The following is a 19,536-nucleotide window of genomic DNA, read 5'->3' as shown; positions in this document are numbered from 1 at the left end:
AGCGAAAATTCAGTTTTATTCCAATCGTGTTTTGGAAACAGTCATCCCATAACACATACGTTCTGTGATACATATTAGAAATTTCAGTGCGAAAAAACTCATAGAAAACAGTCCATTTTTCCGTTTTCACCTACTAAGAGCTCTTAATAAGTTTAAACGGCGATTTTTTGTCGTTTAATGTTTGTTGCAGGATGTGTTAAAGAGCTAACACAATATTCATTTGAGTTAAAAAGCACTACCATAATTAGTTGTTAAGTCTGAAGAGAACTCATCTGAAAATAATATATTTATATTTTCCTTGATTAAATCCACACACAGTACGTAAATTCATTAGAATACAGTAATTTAATAACTAGATTAATTATACCTATTTTACCTACTATTTAGTGATGACTGTGAGAAACAAAAAGTGGCCGAATAAAGGAAAATTATGTAACTGGGAAATTCTCGATGCTTCCAACGTTCGCAAGGCTACTTTTTGCTTTTGCCGGATATGCTAATGAAATAAGCGTGACCATTACAATTATTGTATTCCTTATAATGTTCTTATATAACAAATAATAAGCGACATTACTCAATCGTATCATCATATTTTTCAACTAGCTGTTGCCCGAAGCTTCGCTTGCGTGGAAAAGATAAATTTTCATGGTATAAGTTTTCATCCCCCATTTTACCCCATTAGGAGATGAATTTTCTAAAATCCTTTCTTAGGGGACGCCTACGTTATGACATCTACCTGCATGCCAAATTTCAGCCCGATACGTCCAGTGGTTTGGGCTGTGCGTTGATAGATCACTATATCAGCCACCGTTGAGTTTTATATATGTATATAGATATTATATAACGATCAACTGACCAATGTATCTTCTATAATGTATTGATCGCGATATATAGGTTTTCAAAATCCCTATCGTCATTTCGCAGCCCTATATAGTTAACGTAATGCTGATTTACTACATATAGGAGTATTACTAATGTTATAAATACGAAAGTTACTATCTCTATGATACTGTATGTCTCTGGAAGGGGGTGAAATAGTGGATGACTTTTTGTTAGGAACAGCTAACGAGCGATGGTGTCATGAAGGTGCACGCAAGTGTAAAGCCAGATAACAATAGTCTAAGAGCCAGTAAATAATCTTTTATTTATGTTTAAAAAGTTCGACTATTTTGGTTGGTGTATTTGTCTCTGCTTGAATTTGAAAAACTTGTAAATGATTTGAAAAAGTATACCGTGGCTGAGCTGGGATGCATATTATGTAGATGTATTATATTGTATATTTTTATGTTAATGTTCGTTATTTTGTTTTTTACAGGCGGACGAGGTCCCTGAATGCGCCGTCCCCGATACAGCAATTTGGACCATGTGGCAGAATAATGAAGAACTCTGCAATGGTTATGTAAGTATCCATTTACATGAAAAACTACTTTCAAAATGCTCACAACTCGTTATTTTGTTCAATTATTATCTTAAATTTCATTGATGAGGCCTTAGAGTTAGCGCGCAAGAGCAACTTTTGTCTCCGCAACTATGTATTTTGTCTCTCCCATCAACTCTATAAATAGCTGTTGTTTGTAGTTTTGAAGAGTTCATACGTAAAGTACTTGAATACATTTACAAATCATACATAATTATTAATTTGTAATATGACTAAGCACATTTTGTACCTGCAACAAAATAACAATTATTAAATAGAGACCAGTCAACAAAAGTCTTCGATACGGCTGGATTTATTTTAACTACTTAGTCTATTACCACAGTATACATATTATATAATAGTACTCTATCACTGATAAATCTAATTAATGTTATAAGCCTTAGCAAAAGTTCCATTAGTTTTGAAAAATAATATGTTTACCAATTTCTTAAATATATTCTACAAAGAACTTCGTAAAAACGACTACAACACCCATTGAGTTAATATTATGTACTATACATATTAACTCAATGACAACACCTGATTATAATTCCATTGAATGCTCACAATACCGCATCAAAATACATTACCCCATATCTCTACATCACTACCACAGCAACACATAGCAACCCATCAATGTACGCGTTCCATTGGACACTTACAGGCAGATCCAGGACCCCGCGTCGCAGAGGCTCACGTGGTACAAGCCGCCGCTCACGGTGCTCGTGATCAAGAAGATACATGACGCCACCATCATCACGCCGTTTGTACAGCTCGTACATTGGCTTGTAAATGTGAGTAATTTTTTTTTAAGCTATTGCATAGCTGAATTTATATTTTTTGGTTTTTATGGCATTCAAATGCTTTATAAATATAAATTTATAAAGGATAGAAAAAATCGATGGATAGAATAAATTCGATTGCTCAGGCGGGTCACGAGTGGCTGAGTTGGTTAGGCATCCGCCCCGGAATGGCGCGAAGGATGCGGGTTCAAGTCCCGCCTCGTGATCGAATTTTTTCTATCCTTTATAAATTTATATTGCATAGCTTCTTAATTAATTTACCTATCCCATCGTATTCCAGGACAAGAGCATGGTAGTGTTCGTCGAGGCGTCCGTCCTCGAGGACCGCATACTCTCAGAGTACGGGAACTTCAATGCAGTCAAAGAGCGCTTGATGACCTTCCGAGCGGGCACGGACGACCTGACGGATAAGATCGACTTCATCATATGCCTCGGTGGTGATGGCACGCTGCTGCATGCTAGCTCGCTGTTCCAGGTAGGTTTTGCGAAAAAATTAATTTTTTTTTTTTTTTTTTGAAAATTTTGTGCAGGAAAAGTGCTATCTAATTAAAAGATTAATTTCATAAATATTTTAAGATGATTAATAATAAAAAGAAAGTTAAAATAAAACGACAATTTTACCTAATTCATAAGCATAATATATGAAAATAATAAATGCATATACAGACAATTTTTGTACTATTTGTCCATTTTGATATGCAAATTTTTTGTTCTGCTTTGGAATTTAGTAAAAAAGTATATTTTATTTGTTTTCAGCAATCGGTCCCTCCTGTTATGGCATTCCACTTGGGTTCGTTAGGGTTCCTCACCCCATTCGAATTCAACAATTTCCAGGAGCAAGTTATGAATGTGCTAGAAGGTATGTTTTTTATGAATTTTATTGAATCTTGCTTGCAGTATTCAAACATCTAATACATATTATGTTTATATGCTTTTAAAGAAGGAAAACAATTTTTTGCCAATCTTGTTTTTTTTTTTCCTATCATATTTAAATTTGAATATCATAACAGTCAGCACATTTAATTTATAAAATTCCTACATATTATAGACACCTAAAAGCATCCAAATACCATTAGTTACTACTACTACTACTACTCCTGTGGCGCTGAAACCCCGAAGTGGGTCTTGGCCTCCGAGACGAGAACTCTCCACCTTCCCCGGTCCTGAGCGGTCTCTTGCCAATTGTCATTGGCATTAGCTTACTCAGGTCCCTCTCCACTTGATCGCGCCAGCGATACTTGGGTCGACCAACTGGCCGTCGGCCCGACGGACGACCCAAGTATGCTCTCTTCAGACCTCGCTCCTCACCCATTCGCTCTACAGTAATTTTTAAGTAGTTAAGGCGTGATTGAGTAACAGACAGACAGAGTTACTTTCGCATTTATAATATTAGTATGGATATAACATCATAATTTTTCCAGGTCACGCAGCCCTAACGCTCCGGTCGCGTCTCCAGTGCGTGGTGCTAAGGAAGAGCACGGAAGACAACAAGAACAAGAAGAAACCCACAACTATCCTGGTGCTAAACGAAGTGGTGGTTGACAGAGGGCCTTCTCCGTACTTGTCGAACATAGATCTGTTCTTGGACGGGAAACATATTACGTCTGTGCAAGGGGACGGTGAGTTTTTTTTTATTTGACAGTTTTTAAACAGCCAGCAAGAGGTTAAGGGGGAATTTAAAAAAAACTTATTTGTTGTGGACAAAGGGCCTTCTCCATACTTGTCAAACATAGTTCTTGGACGGGAAACATATTACCTCTGTGCAAGGGGACATTTTTTTGTTGTTGTTTGGATCTTTCATTTAAATAGCTATATAAAGTTAAAAAAAACTTGGTAGAAAGACGATGGTTCAGTTAAGAGAGTTAATTCAAACGATACTTTGTTATGGGATTTTTTTCGTAATGCAATTGCAAATATCGCTTTAGTGATAGTAAAAACGCTTTTATTATCTAGTATAATATAAAGTTGTTACTGATAATAGTTTTCACGATTCTGATAAAAAAAATTGTAACACATACATTATTAAGAACTATGCTATATGTTAATCCAAGTTACCCTATATATATGTGTGCCAAATTTCATAAAAATCGGTTCAGCAGTTTCTGCGTGAAGGAGTAACAAATATACAAACATTCGTATTTATAATATTTTAAGCACATCAATAACAGTTAAATAACAGTTTGTATGTATTTCTTGTTTGCCACGAATAAATGAATACTATACACACACACGCGTAAACACACACATACACAGACGTAAACACACACACTCTATCACGAACACGCGTGATGCAAACCGCAAAATAATGTACTTTGTGTTTTTCTTTTATAAATTGTATTAACTTCCATTACATTAGATTATTTACCTACTTGTTAACTTTCTACTGTCCATAACATATTATGTATATAACCAAGAAGCGCAACTCAGGGTCCCAAGACACAAGTATTTCGCTTAGTTTGGGACCCACTGTCGTACATTAATTGTAAAACATAAATTGGACAAATAAATTTATTTCATTTTTTTTTTATTCTATTCTAAATAATTGGGCAGGGCTCATAGTATCAACGCCGACGGGCAGCACTGCGTACGCGGTGGCGGCGGGCGCGAGCATGATCCACCCGTCCGTGCCCGCCATCATGGTGACGCCCATCTGCCCGCACTCGCTCTCCTTCCGACCGATCGTCGTGCCCGCGGGCGTTGAGCTCAAGGTGCGTGTTTTACTAGCTGCGCGTCCCGGTTTCACTCGCATGGTCCTCCTGTCTTAGCGTAATGATATATAGCCTTCCTCGAAAAATGAGCTATCTGACATCGAAAGAATTTTTCAAATCGGACCAGTAGTTATTGAGATTAGGGCGTTCAAACAAACTCTTCAGCTTTATAATATTAGTATAGATTAACTTTAAGGTTTCCGAACCACAAAAGGATAACGGAACCCGTATAGCATCAAGACCCTTCTCTTTTCTTAAGTCTGCTGGCCCTTGAAGTTGTTTAAAACTATAAGCGAACGCTATCAAAAGATACAGCCGTTTATGCTGCAAATTTAGTTTTATTTCTGTTTGTGTGATTGTTTTTCATATATTTAAAAAAATAAATATGGTTATTTCTAGATTTCGCTGTGTCCTGATGCTCGGAATGCAATGTGGGTGTCCTTCGATGGCAGGAATAGACAAGCGCTCCAACATGGTGATAGGTAATACAATAATTAATTTTAAAAATGCAAAGACAAGTTAGAGTCTTTATTACATCATTGTTTCAAAAACATAAAAGGCACTTTCTAGGTAAACATTCTGCAACTTAAGACTCGTTGTCACTTACGATCAGGTGAAACAGCGGCCAAATGTTTACCTACCTATCAATAAAAAGACTGAGCACACGTTTCAGAAGTGAAACTTCTTTGGGAAGATTCAAAGATACCAAAATCGTCGCCTTACTCTATGACGTGACGGTATTGCCAAGACGCGACCTTGAAATTTTACTCTCAACGCGCCTAAAGAAATTTCACTTCAATAATAAATATTTAAAAAAAGCATTATAAAAAACTAACGTTCCATTTCACAGTCTATACGTGACCACGTCAGTGTACCCGGTGCCGTCGATATGCGCGCTGGACCAGATCTCGGACTGGTTCGACTCGCTCGCCGAGTGCCTGCACTGGAACGTGCGCAAGAAGCAGAAGCAGATGGACGAGCTCAGTGACGTCACGCAGTCCTCCAGCGACACGCTCGACGAGATCGACAACCACGACGAGCGGCCCGCCGACACGTGACCAGTGTGCCTTTATGTTTGACGCTCTATCGAACTTGTGATAGTCTATGGTTTTGTTTTCGCGCGCTTTCGTTTTAAACGTGTGATTTTAAATTTAAATGTAATTGTAAGATTACGGATGCACTTATTATTATATTGTTGTGATTGATTTGACGCATATTATTTAAATCAAATTTTACGTAAATTACAATGTTCGTTCAAATTGTGGTATGTTTGTGGAGTTGCAGGTTTACACGCTATGAAATTCAATGTGAAGACTGTCAACTGTTTTTTAGCTATTATCGATATTTTTCATCGATTTTTAGATTACCGGTTTTAAATAAATCGTTTGTAAGGTTGCTGAAGGTATTAAATGACTTTTTATCTTTATTATATTGTAAAATGTACGATAAATTTTACATGATCTTTTATCGGATTTTAATTATTGAAATAATGAAACCCGTGTTAGTGTTTTAAGCGCTATTATTGTGCAATAGTATCATTGTGATGGATAAAATATAATGAATACAACATCTTGTGTTCAACTTTATATTACATGACATTCCCCTAGGCAATTATTTTATTGATTGGAACTTGAATGAAAAATGCTTTTCTATGACTTCAAATACTTACAATCTCAAACTCATAATACTTACAATCTTATTGATCACGTACAATTGTCTATGAGAAGTTATATTTTTCGTTTTTGTGTTTTGAAAAATAAATTTATTATATAATAATAAAAATGGAACGATTTACGATTTTGTTTTGCCTTTTCGTATAAATGATAAATACATAATATATTATGTACAGGCTCAAGTTTAAATGGCTATAATGTAACATGACACTATATGGTGGTAGCGGTGCTTTGATTATGTATGTAAAACTATGTGCCAAGGACAAATGTTGAGATATGTAGCACAAATGGGACAGATAAATATTAGTATGGAGGATACATTAATAGAATATATTATTTATTTAAATAATGATGTTTTCATGAAAATTGTACAAAATAATTGTTCTTATCTACCACAGACTTGTAATTAAATTGATGATTTTTGATTTTATAGTTTTATTTTTATTAATGTTTATTTCTCGTTCTCGGCTGCAACCCGCAACTAGTTCTATTCATCAAATAATGTTACAAAAACTAGGTAGGTATGTCTATGAAAGATTAGTTTAAATATTTTGTTCTACAGAAACTTCCGCATTTCTATTAAATGATTCTGGTTTGTGGTAGATAACAATAATAAAATAAATAACATTTTCTTATTCAATCATTACTTGAAGAAAAATAAATTTGTTTTTGGATTATACAAATTTGTTTATACACAGTGATTTTATTTCAATTCCTCCTTGTCCCTCTCCCCAATTTCATTCAAATCCTTACCAATATTACAAATGCAAAAGTAACCGGTCTGTATATCTCTTCCCGCCTAAACCACTACCACTGAATCGAATGGGATGACATTTGGTTAACTGTTAAAAGATGTGTAGTGTAAGAGCACTGCTGTTTTTGTTTGGTTTCAAGGCATGACACCCCCCGCTTCCCAAATTGAACTCGTCAAACAAAAAAGGTCATAAACTATACATATTCGCATTCGTATGCGTAATAATCTCCTCCTCATTTCACTAAGCTCTAGCTAGTGTTTAGAAAAAATTCTAGTCCATTTCCCAAAAACTTAAAGTTATTGACAATTTCAATTATTCTATGCTTAGATCATTAAGTAATGGATGGAGTACGCTGGCAAATGTTCTAACTAAACTTTCTGCTGATTTTGGTGCGGGGAGGGTAACTCACACTATTGAAATACAATCACACATTCATAAAAATAATTTGTGTCACGAAAGTCGTAAAAATTTACGACCTTTTAAGCGACGAGTTTTTAAGTTCAACTCTATCCTTAATTTCATAAAGATTAAATTTGTATTTCATTCCAAGTTGTCTCGTGGGGAGGCGGTTCAATATCGCGTTCTAAATTCAACTTTATCTTTTAAGATTAAATTTGTATATTTTCTTTCCAGGATAGTCTCGTGGGGCCGCATCAATGATCGAGTAAACATGACTCGATTATTTGTCTTGATCATATCGCTAAACGATCCATCGACGATTATTAGAAATTGCATTTAATTAGAAATGTACGTTCAAAAAATAAATTGCTTCTGCAAGACTTGACAGTGCAAAACGGCATTTTTAGCGGAGCACTCGCAGACGTCCTTTCGATGTTTTACGAATACGCAGAGTGGTTGTAATCGATTGCGCAAGTAGTTTTTATGAAAGCATAAGATTTTTCGATTCGAATAATCTTATACCTCGGCAAAAGGGGAAACGCCTGCGAGTGTTATCCATTACTTAATGATCTAAGATTCTATGAGATGCAAAAACGGCATTCTATGAGATGCAGAAAAAGTCATATAGAACTTCAAAATATATGCAGCAGCTGTGTGCAGCAGCATAAAATATCGATTGAGTACCGATTTATGCAGATTTTATAACTATCTGTACTCTGTAGACGTCATTTTGACAGCGGTTAAATTTGACATTGACACCATAATATCTCAAACATAACCTAAAATTGGAAAGGTTTTTAATTCGGTGATGAAAATATCAATAAGAACGACGATTAACATTTGGTAAAGTAGAATAAGAACTATCGAAAAAAATGTCTAAAATTATTCCACTGATTAATTTCATATCAAAAAGGGGCATATCCCTCACAGCACCGAGAGAAGGTAAAAGAAATTTCAGAAAATTTGTTATACCAAACAAAAGAGGTTCGAAGATCCACAAAATGCAACAAATGGGTTCCAACCGACAGCTTCCAATCGATAAGCGCGGAGTACGCGACACTGGTTACGAATTAAATGGAAAATTTGTGAGCGTACCAGAAATGATACCAGAATTGATTGTTCCTGACCTAAAAGACTGCACTTTGAAGCCCTATGTATCGTATAAGACAGAGGACGTAGTACAGAGTGAGTTTACATCACAACAGCTCTTTGATGCCATTTATACCAAGAAGATAGTTATAGACTATAAAGAAGGCAAGTTGGATGAAAATGGTCTGCCTCTTGAACCATCTGCTGAGGAGAAATTAACACCTGAAGAAGCCGTAGCCCAAGCAAAGAGAACTGGTTCTGATATCTTTTAGCCAGTTTATTTTGTAAAGAAGTAGTCTTTAAACTAGTGTAATAAAGTTAATGTGTTTAGGTTATTGTTGATTTATTTATACCTTAAAATCATGAATAAAAAATGCATTTATCATAGGTAATTATTTTTATATAATTTTATATTTGTTGCTACAGAGTAAATTCAGAACTCAAATCTGGTATATTTAGTGTGCAGATATTTTTTGTGTGAAAATACCTGAGATAGAAATTACCTAATGTTCTTTTCTTATTTCTTCATTATAATTAGTATCATCAAACTTTAGTGTTTACAACTAAAGTGATTAAACTTATTATTCACAGAGAAGAGAATTTATAGTGGGACAATTTGAATCAGAAGTTTAAGAAAAACATAGGTCTATAATATAGAAATGGCAAAATGAAGTGCTGGAAAAAGAAATAAAGATGAATAGGTAGGTATCTAAATTTTTTTTTTTTTTGAAAATTATTTTCATTTATTTACCTAAGTAGGTATGTTTCTATCAAATTATTTTCCTTTAAAAGTTAAAGTAAATGTTAAATAAAATGAGGTAGATATACCTATTATAAATTTTAAACTTTATCAAGTAATATTGACCTTTATAATATATTGAAGGTATATCAGGATAAGCCTGTTTGATCTTTCACCTTCAGTAATAATTTATCAGTTTATATTATTTACTCTTCATTTCATCTGAGCAATTCTCATTTAAAAGATATTTATCGCTTCCCGCGGTAGTGACTAGTGTGGCGCGTGCGCATAGACTCGTTAGAAAATACTCAATCTATACAACTATAGTTATCTGCAATGGGAGGTAATTATTCAGCAATGGACCCGATGGACGTTTCGGTGCCCGACATCGACAAATTATTTGAACGCGACGGTTATTTAAGGCCTTATGAAAAAGAAATACGCCGCAGGTAAGTCACCAAATTTTTACTTACTGAATTAGAGGTTTTTCTACAAAATAAGCGTATTTACATACGGCTAAAATAACGAAATACGAAGTTTTGCAGGTTATGTTTTGTATTTACGACGTTTTGACAGCTCAGCGCTTTAGCGCTTGAAGTTTCTAAGGCCAATAAAAACAAATAAATTTTACTGAGAAAATCTTTTTCTGTAAAATTAATTAATTAAGAAATATAGTTTTATTTATTTAAAGCAAAATAGATGTTAGTAGTAGTATTAATGTCTCACTCATACGAAGATATTTCAAATCATAGGCAACGTTATTCATAGTTTTATTGCTTTATTACACGTACAATATACATGCGCTTTAGGCAATTTATTTACGCTTGAATGACATTTTCAATGTCAAATTGAAGGTCAAAAGAATTTTGTTGATGTTGCAGTTGTTGCGGATTGTAGGCAATTCATAAAATTTCAGAAATTATCTGATTTTTTCTAATTGTGTTTAACCAACTGATAATATAGTTAAAGGTACATGTTAATACTTAATATAGTTACTAACCACATTCATAAAATATGTGATTCTTTAAAATATAAGAATAAAACTACTATGTACCTACTAATACTTATCATACCTACCGAAAAATATAATAAATTTCAACTCATTATTTCAGATATGCTTGCTTCAGAGATATTTGGGAGAAAATGGAGTCATGGGAGGGAGGAATTGAAGGTTTCACAACGGCTTATAAGTTCTACGGACCTCAGTTTGGTGCTGATGGATCTGTAACCTGGCGAGAATGGGCTCCTGGTGCACATTCCATACATCTTCAAGGAGACTTTAGTATGTCATATCAAATAATAAAAATATATTTCTTTTACGATTAAACTCATGAACTACTCGACTGATTTTAAATATTCTCATCAATATTAAAAAAAATATTTTGAAATATATGTAACTAAATAGTTAAGCAAAATTTTATTTTTTATTTTATTTTATTCAATTGTAGAATTTCTTATCTTTATGTGCCATATATACATAATTATGATAAACTATTTATTTTTAGATGGCTGGAATCCGAAGAGTCATCCTTTCAAAAAACTTGAGTTTGGAAAGTGGGAGCTTTATATTCCACCCAATAGTGACGGTTCTTGCCCTCTTAAACACCAAAGTAGAGTGCAGATCATTATTAATGACCATTTGTACAGAGTATCTCCATGGGCTAGCTATGTGAAGCCCCATGAAGGTTTTACATATCAGCAGTTCATTTATAAACCAAGTAATGTAAGTAATTTAATCTAAGAATTTAATATTTGTATCTTTTTATAATAATTTAAATCAACAATCCGTACTATAAGAACTGATTACTATAACTACTTACTATAATAAATAACTGAATTTTGCAAGGGCAATAGTTGAAAAAAAATATTTGTATGAAAAATATGCCTAAAAGAATCTTTTTTTACATACTTACTTTCTTCATTATTGTAAATCATGTAATATTTTCAGCCTTACAAATTCAAAAACCCAAAAGTGGACAGGCCGAAATCCCTGCGTATCTATGAATGCCATGTGGGTATTGCCACTACAGAGGGACGAGTTGGAACATATACCGAGTTTAAAGACAATGTTCTACCAAGAATAAAACAATTAGGTATATTATAGTATTCTTGAATTGTACTGTTTAGGTTTGATTCACTTGTATTTATTTGTGATATAGACGAAAATAAAAATTGAATATTAATTTATTTATTGAAGTGAAACTTCTTTATCGGGGTTGGAAAAAAATTTAGTGTAAGTACATTTTTCCGTTACGCGCTATCTTTTTCTTATCTCTACCACGCGTAATTCGACGTATTTCTGTAAAGGTATACCTATAGTAAATATAGTAAATTATTTTTTGAAAAATAAGGTCATAAAGAAGTACACATATTTTTTAAGAGGTAACTATGAGTTAATAGCATTTTAAATTTTATAAGACTTTATTAAAGATATTCATTTTATAATACTTTCAGGATACAATGCAATCCAATTGATGGCTATAATGGAACATGCTTACTATGCGTCATTTGGATATCAAATAACTAGCTTTTTTGCTGCTAGCAGGTAAAATGCAACTTCTTTTACCTTAAACTTGATAATATTTTAAAATATCCTGTATAAAGTATACTGAAAAATTACATACACCGTACACACTGATTAATTTCAAATAAAGCACTTTAATTTTTATAGTAACAAACACATTGGCCTTTGATGTTATACGTACAGCAAAGTCTAGAAGTAAATATGAGAGTTGCCAGCCAAAAAATATTATTACCTTGTACAGATGGAAATCCTCCCTAAAAAAAAGGAAGTCATTACTCATGAGACTTAACGTGATTGATTTAAAGTAGTACTTAATTTTTCAAAAAGTGATCTATAAGATATAAGACAGTAGACACCATTGATTCAATGACTTTTTTTCAGTCGGTATGGAACCCCATGTGAGCTGAAGGAGCTGATAGATAAGGCTCACGAGATGGGTATATATGTTTTATTAGATATTGTTCACTCGCACGCCTCCAAGAACACGCTCGATGGACTCAATGAGTTTGATGGGACCACATCATGCTTCTTCCATGACGGGCCAAGAGGAACACACTCACTCTGGGACAGCCGATTGTTCAATTATTCAGAGTAAGTGATTACAATATAATCATATTAATGTATGAGTACACATTATAATAAAAATTACTATGACATAAGTTAATAATAAAATTATTTTATTAGGTATAGGCTACAGCTATCATTATTATTTTTTTCAGAGTTGAGGTGCTACGATTTTTACTTTCCAATCTGCGATGGTACCAACAAGAGTATCAGTTCGATGGCTTCAGGTAAAGAATAATAAAGTATTTTTTCAGTCGATGAATACATTATCAACACAAGAAACTCTATAAGTAATTGATATTAAATGCTTGTAGATTCGATGGAGTGACCTCAATGTTATACCATAGTCGTGGTATCGGTGAAGGCTTCTCCGGTCATTACGAAGAGTACTACGGTCTCAACGTTGACACAGAGGCTCTCGTATATCTTATGTTAGCTAACGAAATAGTACACAACGCGGATAATAGGGCCATTACAATAGCTGAGGTAATTATCAAAATGTATTAGGACAGTTTTTAAAGTGAAACTTTTATTACATCGTCTCAAACTTTTTGGTCTGTGTAGCGCATGTCGCGTGACGCACGATACGTACGATAATTATCGTACAAATACGATAATTTTTAGTTAAAGGTCTATAGTGTGAAAAAAAGTTTCACTTTTACCGTGGTTTCATAAAACCACACAACATTTTTTGGCATTGTTAAAATCGTATTTAATAATAAAAAAAGCAACTACAGAATTTCATGTACTTCTCTGTAGAAACTAATTTCAAAGAAGTGCATATTTTTTATATATGACTATACCAATATTATCACCTAATCAAAAAGGTCATTTTAGTTTGAAATCATTAAGTTATTTATTTGTAAATTTCTAACCTTCTCATTCAACAGGATGTATCAGGCATGCCAGCAACCGGCCGTCCAGTTAAGGAAGGTGGCACTGGTTTCGACTATAGGCTGGGCATGGCCATCCCGGACATGTGGATCAAGTTGCTCAAGGAGGAGAAAGATGAGGACTGGAAGATGGGCCATATTGTCCACACTCTGACCAACAGACGCTGGCAGGAGGGCACCGTCGCGTATGCCGAGAGTCACGATCAGGTACTATGATATTATAATATGAACTTGATCATTCTGGCTACATAAATCGATCTTTATCTTAGCCGACGTACCCATGTTGTTACTTTTATATTATTATTTCTTCAAGTAGCCGGGTAGAGTTTGTGTTAGTTGGTTTATTAGCATGCCAATATTAAACAAAAACTGTTCTAGATTAGTATTCATTAGGTTTCATTTTCAAACTAACATTAACGCGATTCATGTCGCTCTATTTAATTAAATTCGAATGAAAATGTTCCAGGCCTTAGTGGGTGACAAAACAATTGCGTTCTGGCTAATGGACAAAGAAATGTATACGCACATGAGCATAATGAGCGAGCCCAACCCAGTGGTGGAGCGCGGCTTGGCCCTACATTGTATGATAAGACTCATCACACATGCACTCGGTGGTGAAGCTTATCTGAATTTTATTGGTGAGATATATTTTCAACCGACCTAACAACTGCTGATCGGATAATTAATAAAATTGGTTCACTTCATGTTACTTCTTCATTTTTACATACTTAAACATTAATTATACAGGTAACGAATTCGGCCATCCCGAGTGGTTAGACTTCCCCCGGGCTGGTAACAACTCATCATATCACTACGCGCGTCGCCAGTGGAATCTCGTGGACGATGATCTGCTCAAATACAAGTTCCTGAATCAGTTCGATAAGGACATGCACGCGTTGGAAGAAAAGTACGGCTGGCTGCGATCTGATCCAGTGAGAAACATATTATTTTCCATAGCATAATATTATATGTAAGAAAGAAAGAAGATAAGATTTGAACGAATTAACTATTAAGAAAAACTTGTAGTGAAAAGCTATTAAAAGTTCTACGATTGGGCCATTACATCATTTCATTAAGGCTCAAATATTATAATCGCATTTGTATTTACAATTTCAGGGATACGTATCGTGTAAACATGAAGGGGACAAGGTGATAGCGTTCGAACGTGCGGGATTATTGTTCGTGTTTAACTTCCACCCGTATCAGAGTTTCACAGATTACAGAGTCGGTGTGAATCTTCCTGGAAAATACCAGGTATTGCAGAAAATTTCAGTTAATTTCGAATTAAAAAAAATACCGGATACTTTATAAATTAGCTAATTTACTGAATTACTGCAACAGAAATATCTCCAGTCCGCCTACCTTTATTATAATATTGTTTTATACCTGATATTAAAACTGAATCCACAATTTAACTTTATTCGTTAATGTAGGGTTAATGTATATGTGCATGTGGTTAAAATAATGGAATGCTATAAAATAAAAAAATAAAATAAATACTTTCAATACTAAGGATAAAAATACTTTGGAATCTTTGGATAGGAATGTTTTAGTTAGAATAGATAAATTGAATATCGCATAATATTTCTGTTTTCAGGCAGTATTATGCTCGGACAGTAAAAAGTATGGTGGTTTTGGTCGGGTTGAGCCTGATGGAGAGTTCCATTTCACAATGAATATTCCTTGGGGAAATAGAAATGATTCTGTGCAGGTGAGGTTTTAGAGTCATCATTTTGTCCTATCCTTTTATTTTAGTGTTTGCAACGGCGCGGTTTACAAAAGAACCTAAACTTTTTATGAAACGGCTGATTTAACCAACTGGCCGCGACATATTTATAAAATAAAGTACCTATTTTTTATTATTTCAGGTTTATATTCCATGCCGCACTGCCATTGTATATGCTAAGTGTGATTAAAAAGTTAAAAGAAGATCTATCTTTTCAAGTTGCTGGAAGTATCTATATACCTATTCATACATTTTTTATCGCAATATCCTATATAATATCAATACAATATCATATATAATATCCTATATAATATTATGGATACTAAATAGAATTACAAAATTGCACTGGTATATGTACAACCTTGCCATTTTTTGTATTGTATAACAATAATATTGTTTTAAAGTTAAACTGCCATTGTATTGTTTTCCAATATTTAATAAACCTATAAAGTATAAACTGTAATATATTATATTCATTACTAGTTGTTTAATAGTGCTTGTATTGGTTGCTATAAATATTTTTAAGTATAAGCAAGTTGTTCTGTTTGTCAAAAGATTGATAAAAAAATATTTTTTATGTTACTAAAATAAATTAAATGCATGTAGAAAATTATACTTAATAGCTTTATAATTTTCGAAATAAAAGACTTTGTTGATTAGTACAAAAATATTTTATTTTATAATTAAAGCATTTATATAACATCTGTATTTTACTTCAGTTTGGCACCCCAATCAATAAGTTGTTTTTAGGGGTGCATGACAATGGTTTCAGCCTAGATAAAGTTACTTTATAACCATGTTCTTCAGCGAGTTGACCTCTGTCAGAATCTATGATAGCCATGCACCTTGCACCCCTCACACTCAAAGGATGCTCTTTGTGAGTTTGATCAGCTGTATGACCAATACACAAATATTGGTCTATTGACACACTCTTGAATTTCCTACTTCTTGGATATATTAATCTGTCTGTAGCATGGAGGGAGCCATAGCAACAAGGACACAAAACAAATTTAGCATTGGCTTGCAAACATTTGTCCAACACTAAATCGCTGGCTATACCACAAGCATGAAGGGCAACACCAATATGAAATTTCCCTATGTAAAAATCTAAATTACATTGAAAGAAGTATACATTTGTTAAGCCCATCTCATGGGCTCTGTTTCTAGCTCTTAATAAAGATTTTTCCTTATTTTCTAGTAAAATTACTGTACATTTTGGTAAGAGGTGTGCTATTAGAATTCCTAAATGTCCACTGCCACTGCAGAAGTCTACAATCAAATCTCCCTCTTTTGCCATAGCAGTAACTGCCAATGTTAAGTTTTCTAATTGCTGTGACTTCCTATTCACTCTTTCAACAGGTAAATGTCCTGCTGAGGGATTTGCACCACTAGGAATTGTGTCCCAATCAACACCATCATCCATATTATTAGCCTGAACTGTTAGTTCTAAGTCTTCCGTAACAGAACTCAAAGCCCTTTCAATATCTTCAGGTTTTGTGAAGAGCCTCTTTCTAGGATTATGTCTCTTAGGATCTTTTTGATAAAGACTTACATCTTCAGTTTCAGGTAAAGTTAATTCTTCAAAAGGTAAAGTTTCAATATGCAAAGGCTCTAAAACTCCCATAATTTCTTTCATTTCAGGGATATCAACTAAATTGTTATACCATTTATATGTTAGTGTCAGGTACTCCATAAAAATAGCTTTACCTAATAATTTCATAAGAATAGTGTATGATGGTAACAAAAGTATGTCAGCAAGACTTAAAAAAGGACCTTCAGCAAATTGATGACTTATATCCAATTTTTCTAATTTAGCAGCACAATCTAACTCAACATTTTTCTTTTTATTTGATTTCCACTTTCTTGGTTTTGGTGCTCTTTGTTTCTCAAGTTGTCCTGTATCATTGTTTTTATCATTATCATCATTCTGATTCTTTATCTCATTATCTTTCTTTAATTTTCTTGCAACTTTATAAATATTATGTACTCTTACTGGTTTGTGTAAATGATTCTCAAATTTGACCAAATTTACTGGTAATTCATTTAGGTTAGTCACTTCAAATAAACTTGAAACTGTTTTTATAATATCAACCTCACAAAACTTTGTCCATATGGATACTTCGTTAGGAGCTTGTAGACAGCTTTTACGAAAGCCTAGTAAACCTTCATGATGTTCAAATGTAGACTCTGGTAAGACTCTATATTTAGAAACATGTCTCGCAACTGCACACAGGCCTGTTATAATCGTGTCCTCATATAGCACTACAGGGAACACACAAGATGCTACTTGCCAAGGGATATCTTGCTGGTTAACAACAACACCCTTTTCAATTCTTAAATCGAAAGTATTTACACTGTTACTTCTATTATTGTGCACAAAGTTAATATCGATGTCTTTGGGAGAACAGTATTTGTACACACAATAGGTAATAAGAGATTCTATGGACACTTTCAGTGATGAAGATGTATTATATTCATCTAAACTACTATTGGCCTCTAAATATAAAATATTTACCATCTTGGACTATAATAATTGTGTACAAATAAAATATATAATCATATATAATGATTGTTACTTATGTACTTCGTAAGTTCGTAGACAGAAGTCATTTATTGTTTATTTATAACTCGATTTATAATGATATATTTTACCTTTAAAATGTATTTTTTTATTATTTTAAAATTATAAAAGGTACCTAAATAGTAAAAAATTAAAACACGCGCTCAGTAATACACATTACACATGTGAGTTTTGACCAGTTTTGACTACCTATACACATGTGAGTTTTGACCAGTTTTGACTATAAGAGCACAGAGCAAGTAATATAGTAACACAGAGCAAGTAACTATAAGTTGTGAACTTGTGACACTGACTTGTGACTTTGAGCTGTCAGCGTGCTCCTGCTGTGACATATCTGTGGACATATCACATATCCTCCGTGACATATTTTAATCTGTGGTTTTAGTGTCAACTGTCGTCTATCATTATTTGAAAATGAAAAGTCAAAAGTTCAAAACCACAAGATCAAAATTTGGATCAAAACAGTGACATCGTGAAATAAAATATTTCTTTTCTTCTGTATAAGTTCTGTGCTTTAAGTAAATATCTGCGATTTACTTCATCAAATGAATGGATAGTGCTGATTTATAGGAAAAAAAAAAACTAAGATTTATGCATTATTCCTTTTTATTTTTGTAATAATTAATTGCAACATCAGTCTAATTAAACAAAATGATTGAGATTTTGAATGGATTCCTCCTTATTTACTTTTTAATTTTATGTACACTGAGTGCATTAGTTCCCATTCTAGTCAAACCGGTAAGTGTTTAAAAGTATTTTAATTAAATTAAATTATATTTAGTATTGGTTTCTTGATTGGTTTGACTACATAAGCTGAAATTTCAGATTGTAGCCTGCTTCTCTCGACCGTCTTATGAAGAACGCAAGCTTTGGGATGAAATATTAACACTAAAGAGTGAACAAAAACAAATTTCTATGAAGGATGAGTTTGCTGCATATTCCAAATTACAAAGAAAGATAAACAAGCTAGAAAGTGAACTGAAAGAAAATTCACAGACGAGACTCAGCAAGAGCGTAGCAGTCAAAGGAACAGTTCATATTATCCTGCAAGCTGTGATTGCTTTTATTGTTATAATTTCAGTGATATGTTTCCGACGTGAGCCGATAGTAGCTTTACATGCAAATCTGTTTCCATTTTCTACAATATTGAAATATCCAAGCGAGACCCCAAATGCCATCTCAACTCACATGTGGGTGATTATGTCCAATATATCAATAAGGACATTGTTGAAACCTATTGTGCCTTAATTTATTGTAATTATTAAAGTGTAACTATTTCGACATAATTGTTTTTCATTTGTTCTCAAATCCTAACATTTCATACAAAGTGCATGTCTTTGGCCTCTTATTACAAACTGAGTTTGTATGTCTACCTATCACAAAATTTCATAAATTATCTTTCTGTCATGTGTGAACTTCATTGAACTCTTAAAAGACTTGATTCATTTGTCTTCTAGTGTTTGAGAAATAAACGTAATTATAAGCTACATATTGTTGCCTGACAAGTTATAGAAATTATTATTGATTTCTTTCTAAATTTTATTCCAACCATAAGCCACAACATTCAATTGAAAGATTTTTGCATGTGCAGTAATAATTGCCGATGCTAAGCTATCCATTTGCACATTGCACTTATTATCAAGTCAAAAAAGTGTGTATTTAAAA

At 33.5% G+C, this 19,536-nt stretch overlaps 5 protein-coding genes across 10 annotated transcripts in view; 4 read left to right on the top strand and 1 right to left on the bottom strand.

Annotated features, from left to right (window-relative positions):
• Positions 1 to 7,294, top strand: part of LOC123697783 (NAD kinase-like) — a 41,788-nt gene extending 34,494 nt beyond the window's left edge. For all 5 annotated transcript variants that reach the window (XM_045644327.1, XM_045644329.1, XM_045644325.1 and 2 more), the window contains 8 exons: positions 1,316 to 1,399; positions 2,082 to 2,211; positions 2,501 to 2,695; positions 2,977 to 3,079; positions 3,642 to 3,839; positions 4,771 to 4,928; positions 5,328 to 5,410; positions 5,779 to 7,294. In XM_045644327.1, the coding sequence (XP_045500283.1) occupies positions 1,316 to 1,399; positions 2,082 to 2,211; positions 2,501 to 2,695; positions 2,977 to 3,079; positions 3,642 to 3,839; positions 4,771 to 4,928; positions 5,328 to 5,410; positions 5,779 to 5,986 (1,159 nt within the window). In that variant the 3' untranslated portion in view covers positions 5,987 to 7,294. The remainder of the gene's footprint in view (positions 1 to 1,315; positions 1,400 to 2,081; positions 2,212 to 2,500; positions 2,696 to 2,976; positions 3,080 to 3,641; positions 3,840 to 4,770; positions 4,929 to 5,327; positions 5,411 to 5,778) is intronic.
• Positions 7,295 to 8,506: 1,212 nt separating this feature from the next.
• On the top strand, positions 8,507 to 9,179 carry LOC123697782 (39S ribosomal protein L41, mitochondrial). Its single transcript, XM_045644324.1, has one exon. It carries the CDS (start codon positions 8,628 to 8,630, stop codon positions 9,114 to 9,116), a length of 489 nt encoding a protein of 162 aa, XP_045500280.1. The 5' UTR covers positions 8,507 to 8,627; the 3' UTR covers positions 9,117 to 9,179.
• Positions 9,180 to 9,812: 633 nt separating this feature from the next.
• Positions 9,813 to 15,764, top strand: LOC123697780 (1,4-alpha-glucan-branching enzyme). Of its 2 annotated transcripts, none has more exons than XM_045644321.1 (14): positions 9,813 to 10,032; positions 10,696 to 10,865; positions 11,089 to 11,306; positions 11,532 to 11,676; positions 12,038 to 12,128; positions 12,489 to 12,698; positions 12,827 to 12,898; positions 12,986 to 13,157; positions 13,562 to 13,771; positions 14,031 to 14,202; positions 14,312 to 14,496; positions 14,681 to 14,818; positions 15,162 to 15,275; positions 15,433 to 15,764. In XM_045644321.1, the coding sequence occupies exons 1-14, from the start codon at positions 9,920 to 9,922 to the stop codon at positions 15,478 to 15,480; spliced, it is 2,058 nt and encodes a 685-aa protein (XP_045500277.1). In that variant the 5' UTR covers positions 9,813 to 9,919; the 3' UTR covers positions 15,481 to 15,764. The 2 variants fall into 2 exon arrangements, with proteins under 2 accessions (XP_045500277.1, XP_045500278.1); XM_045644322.1 differs by lacking the exon at positions 9,813 to 10,032 and adding an exon at positions 10,449 to 10,552 and having other exon boundaries at positions 15,433 to 15,763.
• Positions 15,765 to 15,932: 168 nt separating this feature from the next.
• On the bottom strand, positions 15,933 to 17,969 carry LOC123697781 (glutathione S-transferase C-terminal domain-containing protein homolog). Its single transcript, XM_045644323.1, has one exon. The coding sequence runs from the start codon at positions 17,806 to 17,808 to the stop codon at positions 16,006 to 16,008; it is 1,803 nt and encodes a 600-aa protein (XP_045500279.1). The 5' UTR covers positions 17,809 to 17,969; the 3' UTR covers positions 15,933 to 16,005.
• Positions 17,970 to 18,269: 300 nt separating this feature from the next.
• LOC123697779 (guided entry of tail-anchored proteins factor 1-like) lies at positions 18,270 to 19,152 on the top strand. The gene is made up of 2 exons (XM_045644320.1): positions 18,270 to 18,609; positions 18,697 to 19,152. Exons 1-2 carry the CDS (start codon positions 18,523 to 18,525, stop codon positions 19,117 to 19,119), a joined length of 510 nt encoding a protein of 169 aa, XP_045500276.1. The 5' UTR covers positions 18,270 to 18,522; the 3' UTR covers positions 19,120 to 19,152.
• The last annotated feature ends 384 nt before the right edge of the window (positions 19,153 to 19,536 follow it).

Source organism: Colias croceus, chromosome 15 (assembly GCF_905220415.1).
Source record: "Colias croceus chromosome 15, ilColCroc2.1".
Taxonomy (NCBI): domain Eukaryota; kingdom Metazoa; phylum Arthropoda; class Insecta; order Lepidoptera; family Pieridae; genus Colias; species Colias croceus.
Note: the sequence above shows the minus strand (reverse complement) of the source record. Positions and strands in the feature narration are given on the sequence as shown.

Coding starts and splice junctions, on each gene's coding strand:
- LOC123697781 (XM_045644323.1), bottom strand. CDS start 17,808: ATGGTAAATATTTTATATTTAGAGGCCAATAGTAGTTTAGATGAATAT.
- LOC123697779 (XM_045644320.1), top strand. CDS start 18,523: ATGATTGAGATTTTGAATGGATTCCTCCTTATTTACTTTTTAATTTTA. Junction 18,610..18,696: donor TTCCCATTCTAGTCAAACCG/GTAAGTGTTTAA, acceptor CTGAAATTTCAG/ATTGTAGCCTGCTTCTCTCG.
- LOC123697780 (XM_045644321.1), top strand. CDS start 9,920: ATGGGAGGTAATTATTCAGCAATGGACCCGATGGACGTTTCGGTGCCC. Junction 12,129..12,488: donor AGCTTTTTTGCTGCTAGCAG/GTAAAATGCAAC, acceptor ACTTTTTTTCAG/TCGGTATGGAACCCCATGTG. Junction 14,497..14,680: donor GCTGGCTGCGATCTGATCCA/GTGAGAAACATA, acceptor TTACAATTTCAG/GGATACGTATCGTGTAAACA.
- LOC123697782 (XM_045644324.1), top strand. CDS start 8,628: ATGTCTAAAATTATTCCACTGATTAATTTCATATCAAAAAGGGGCATA.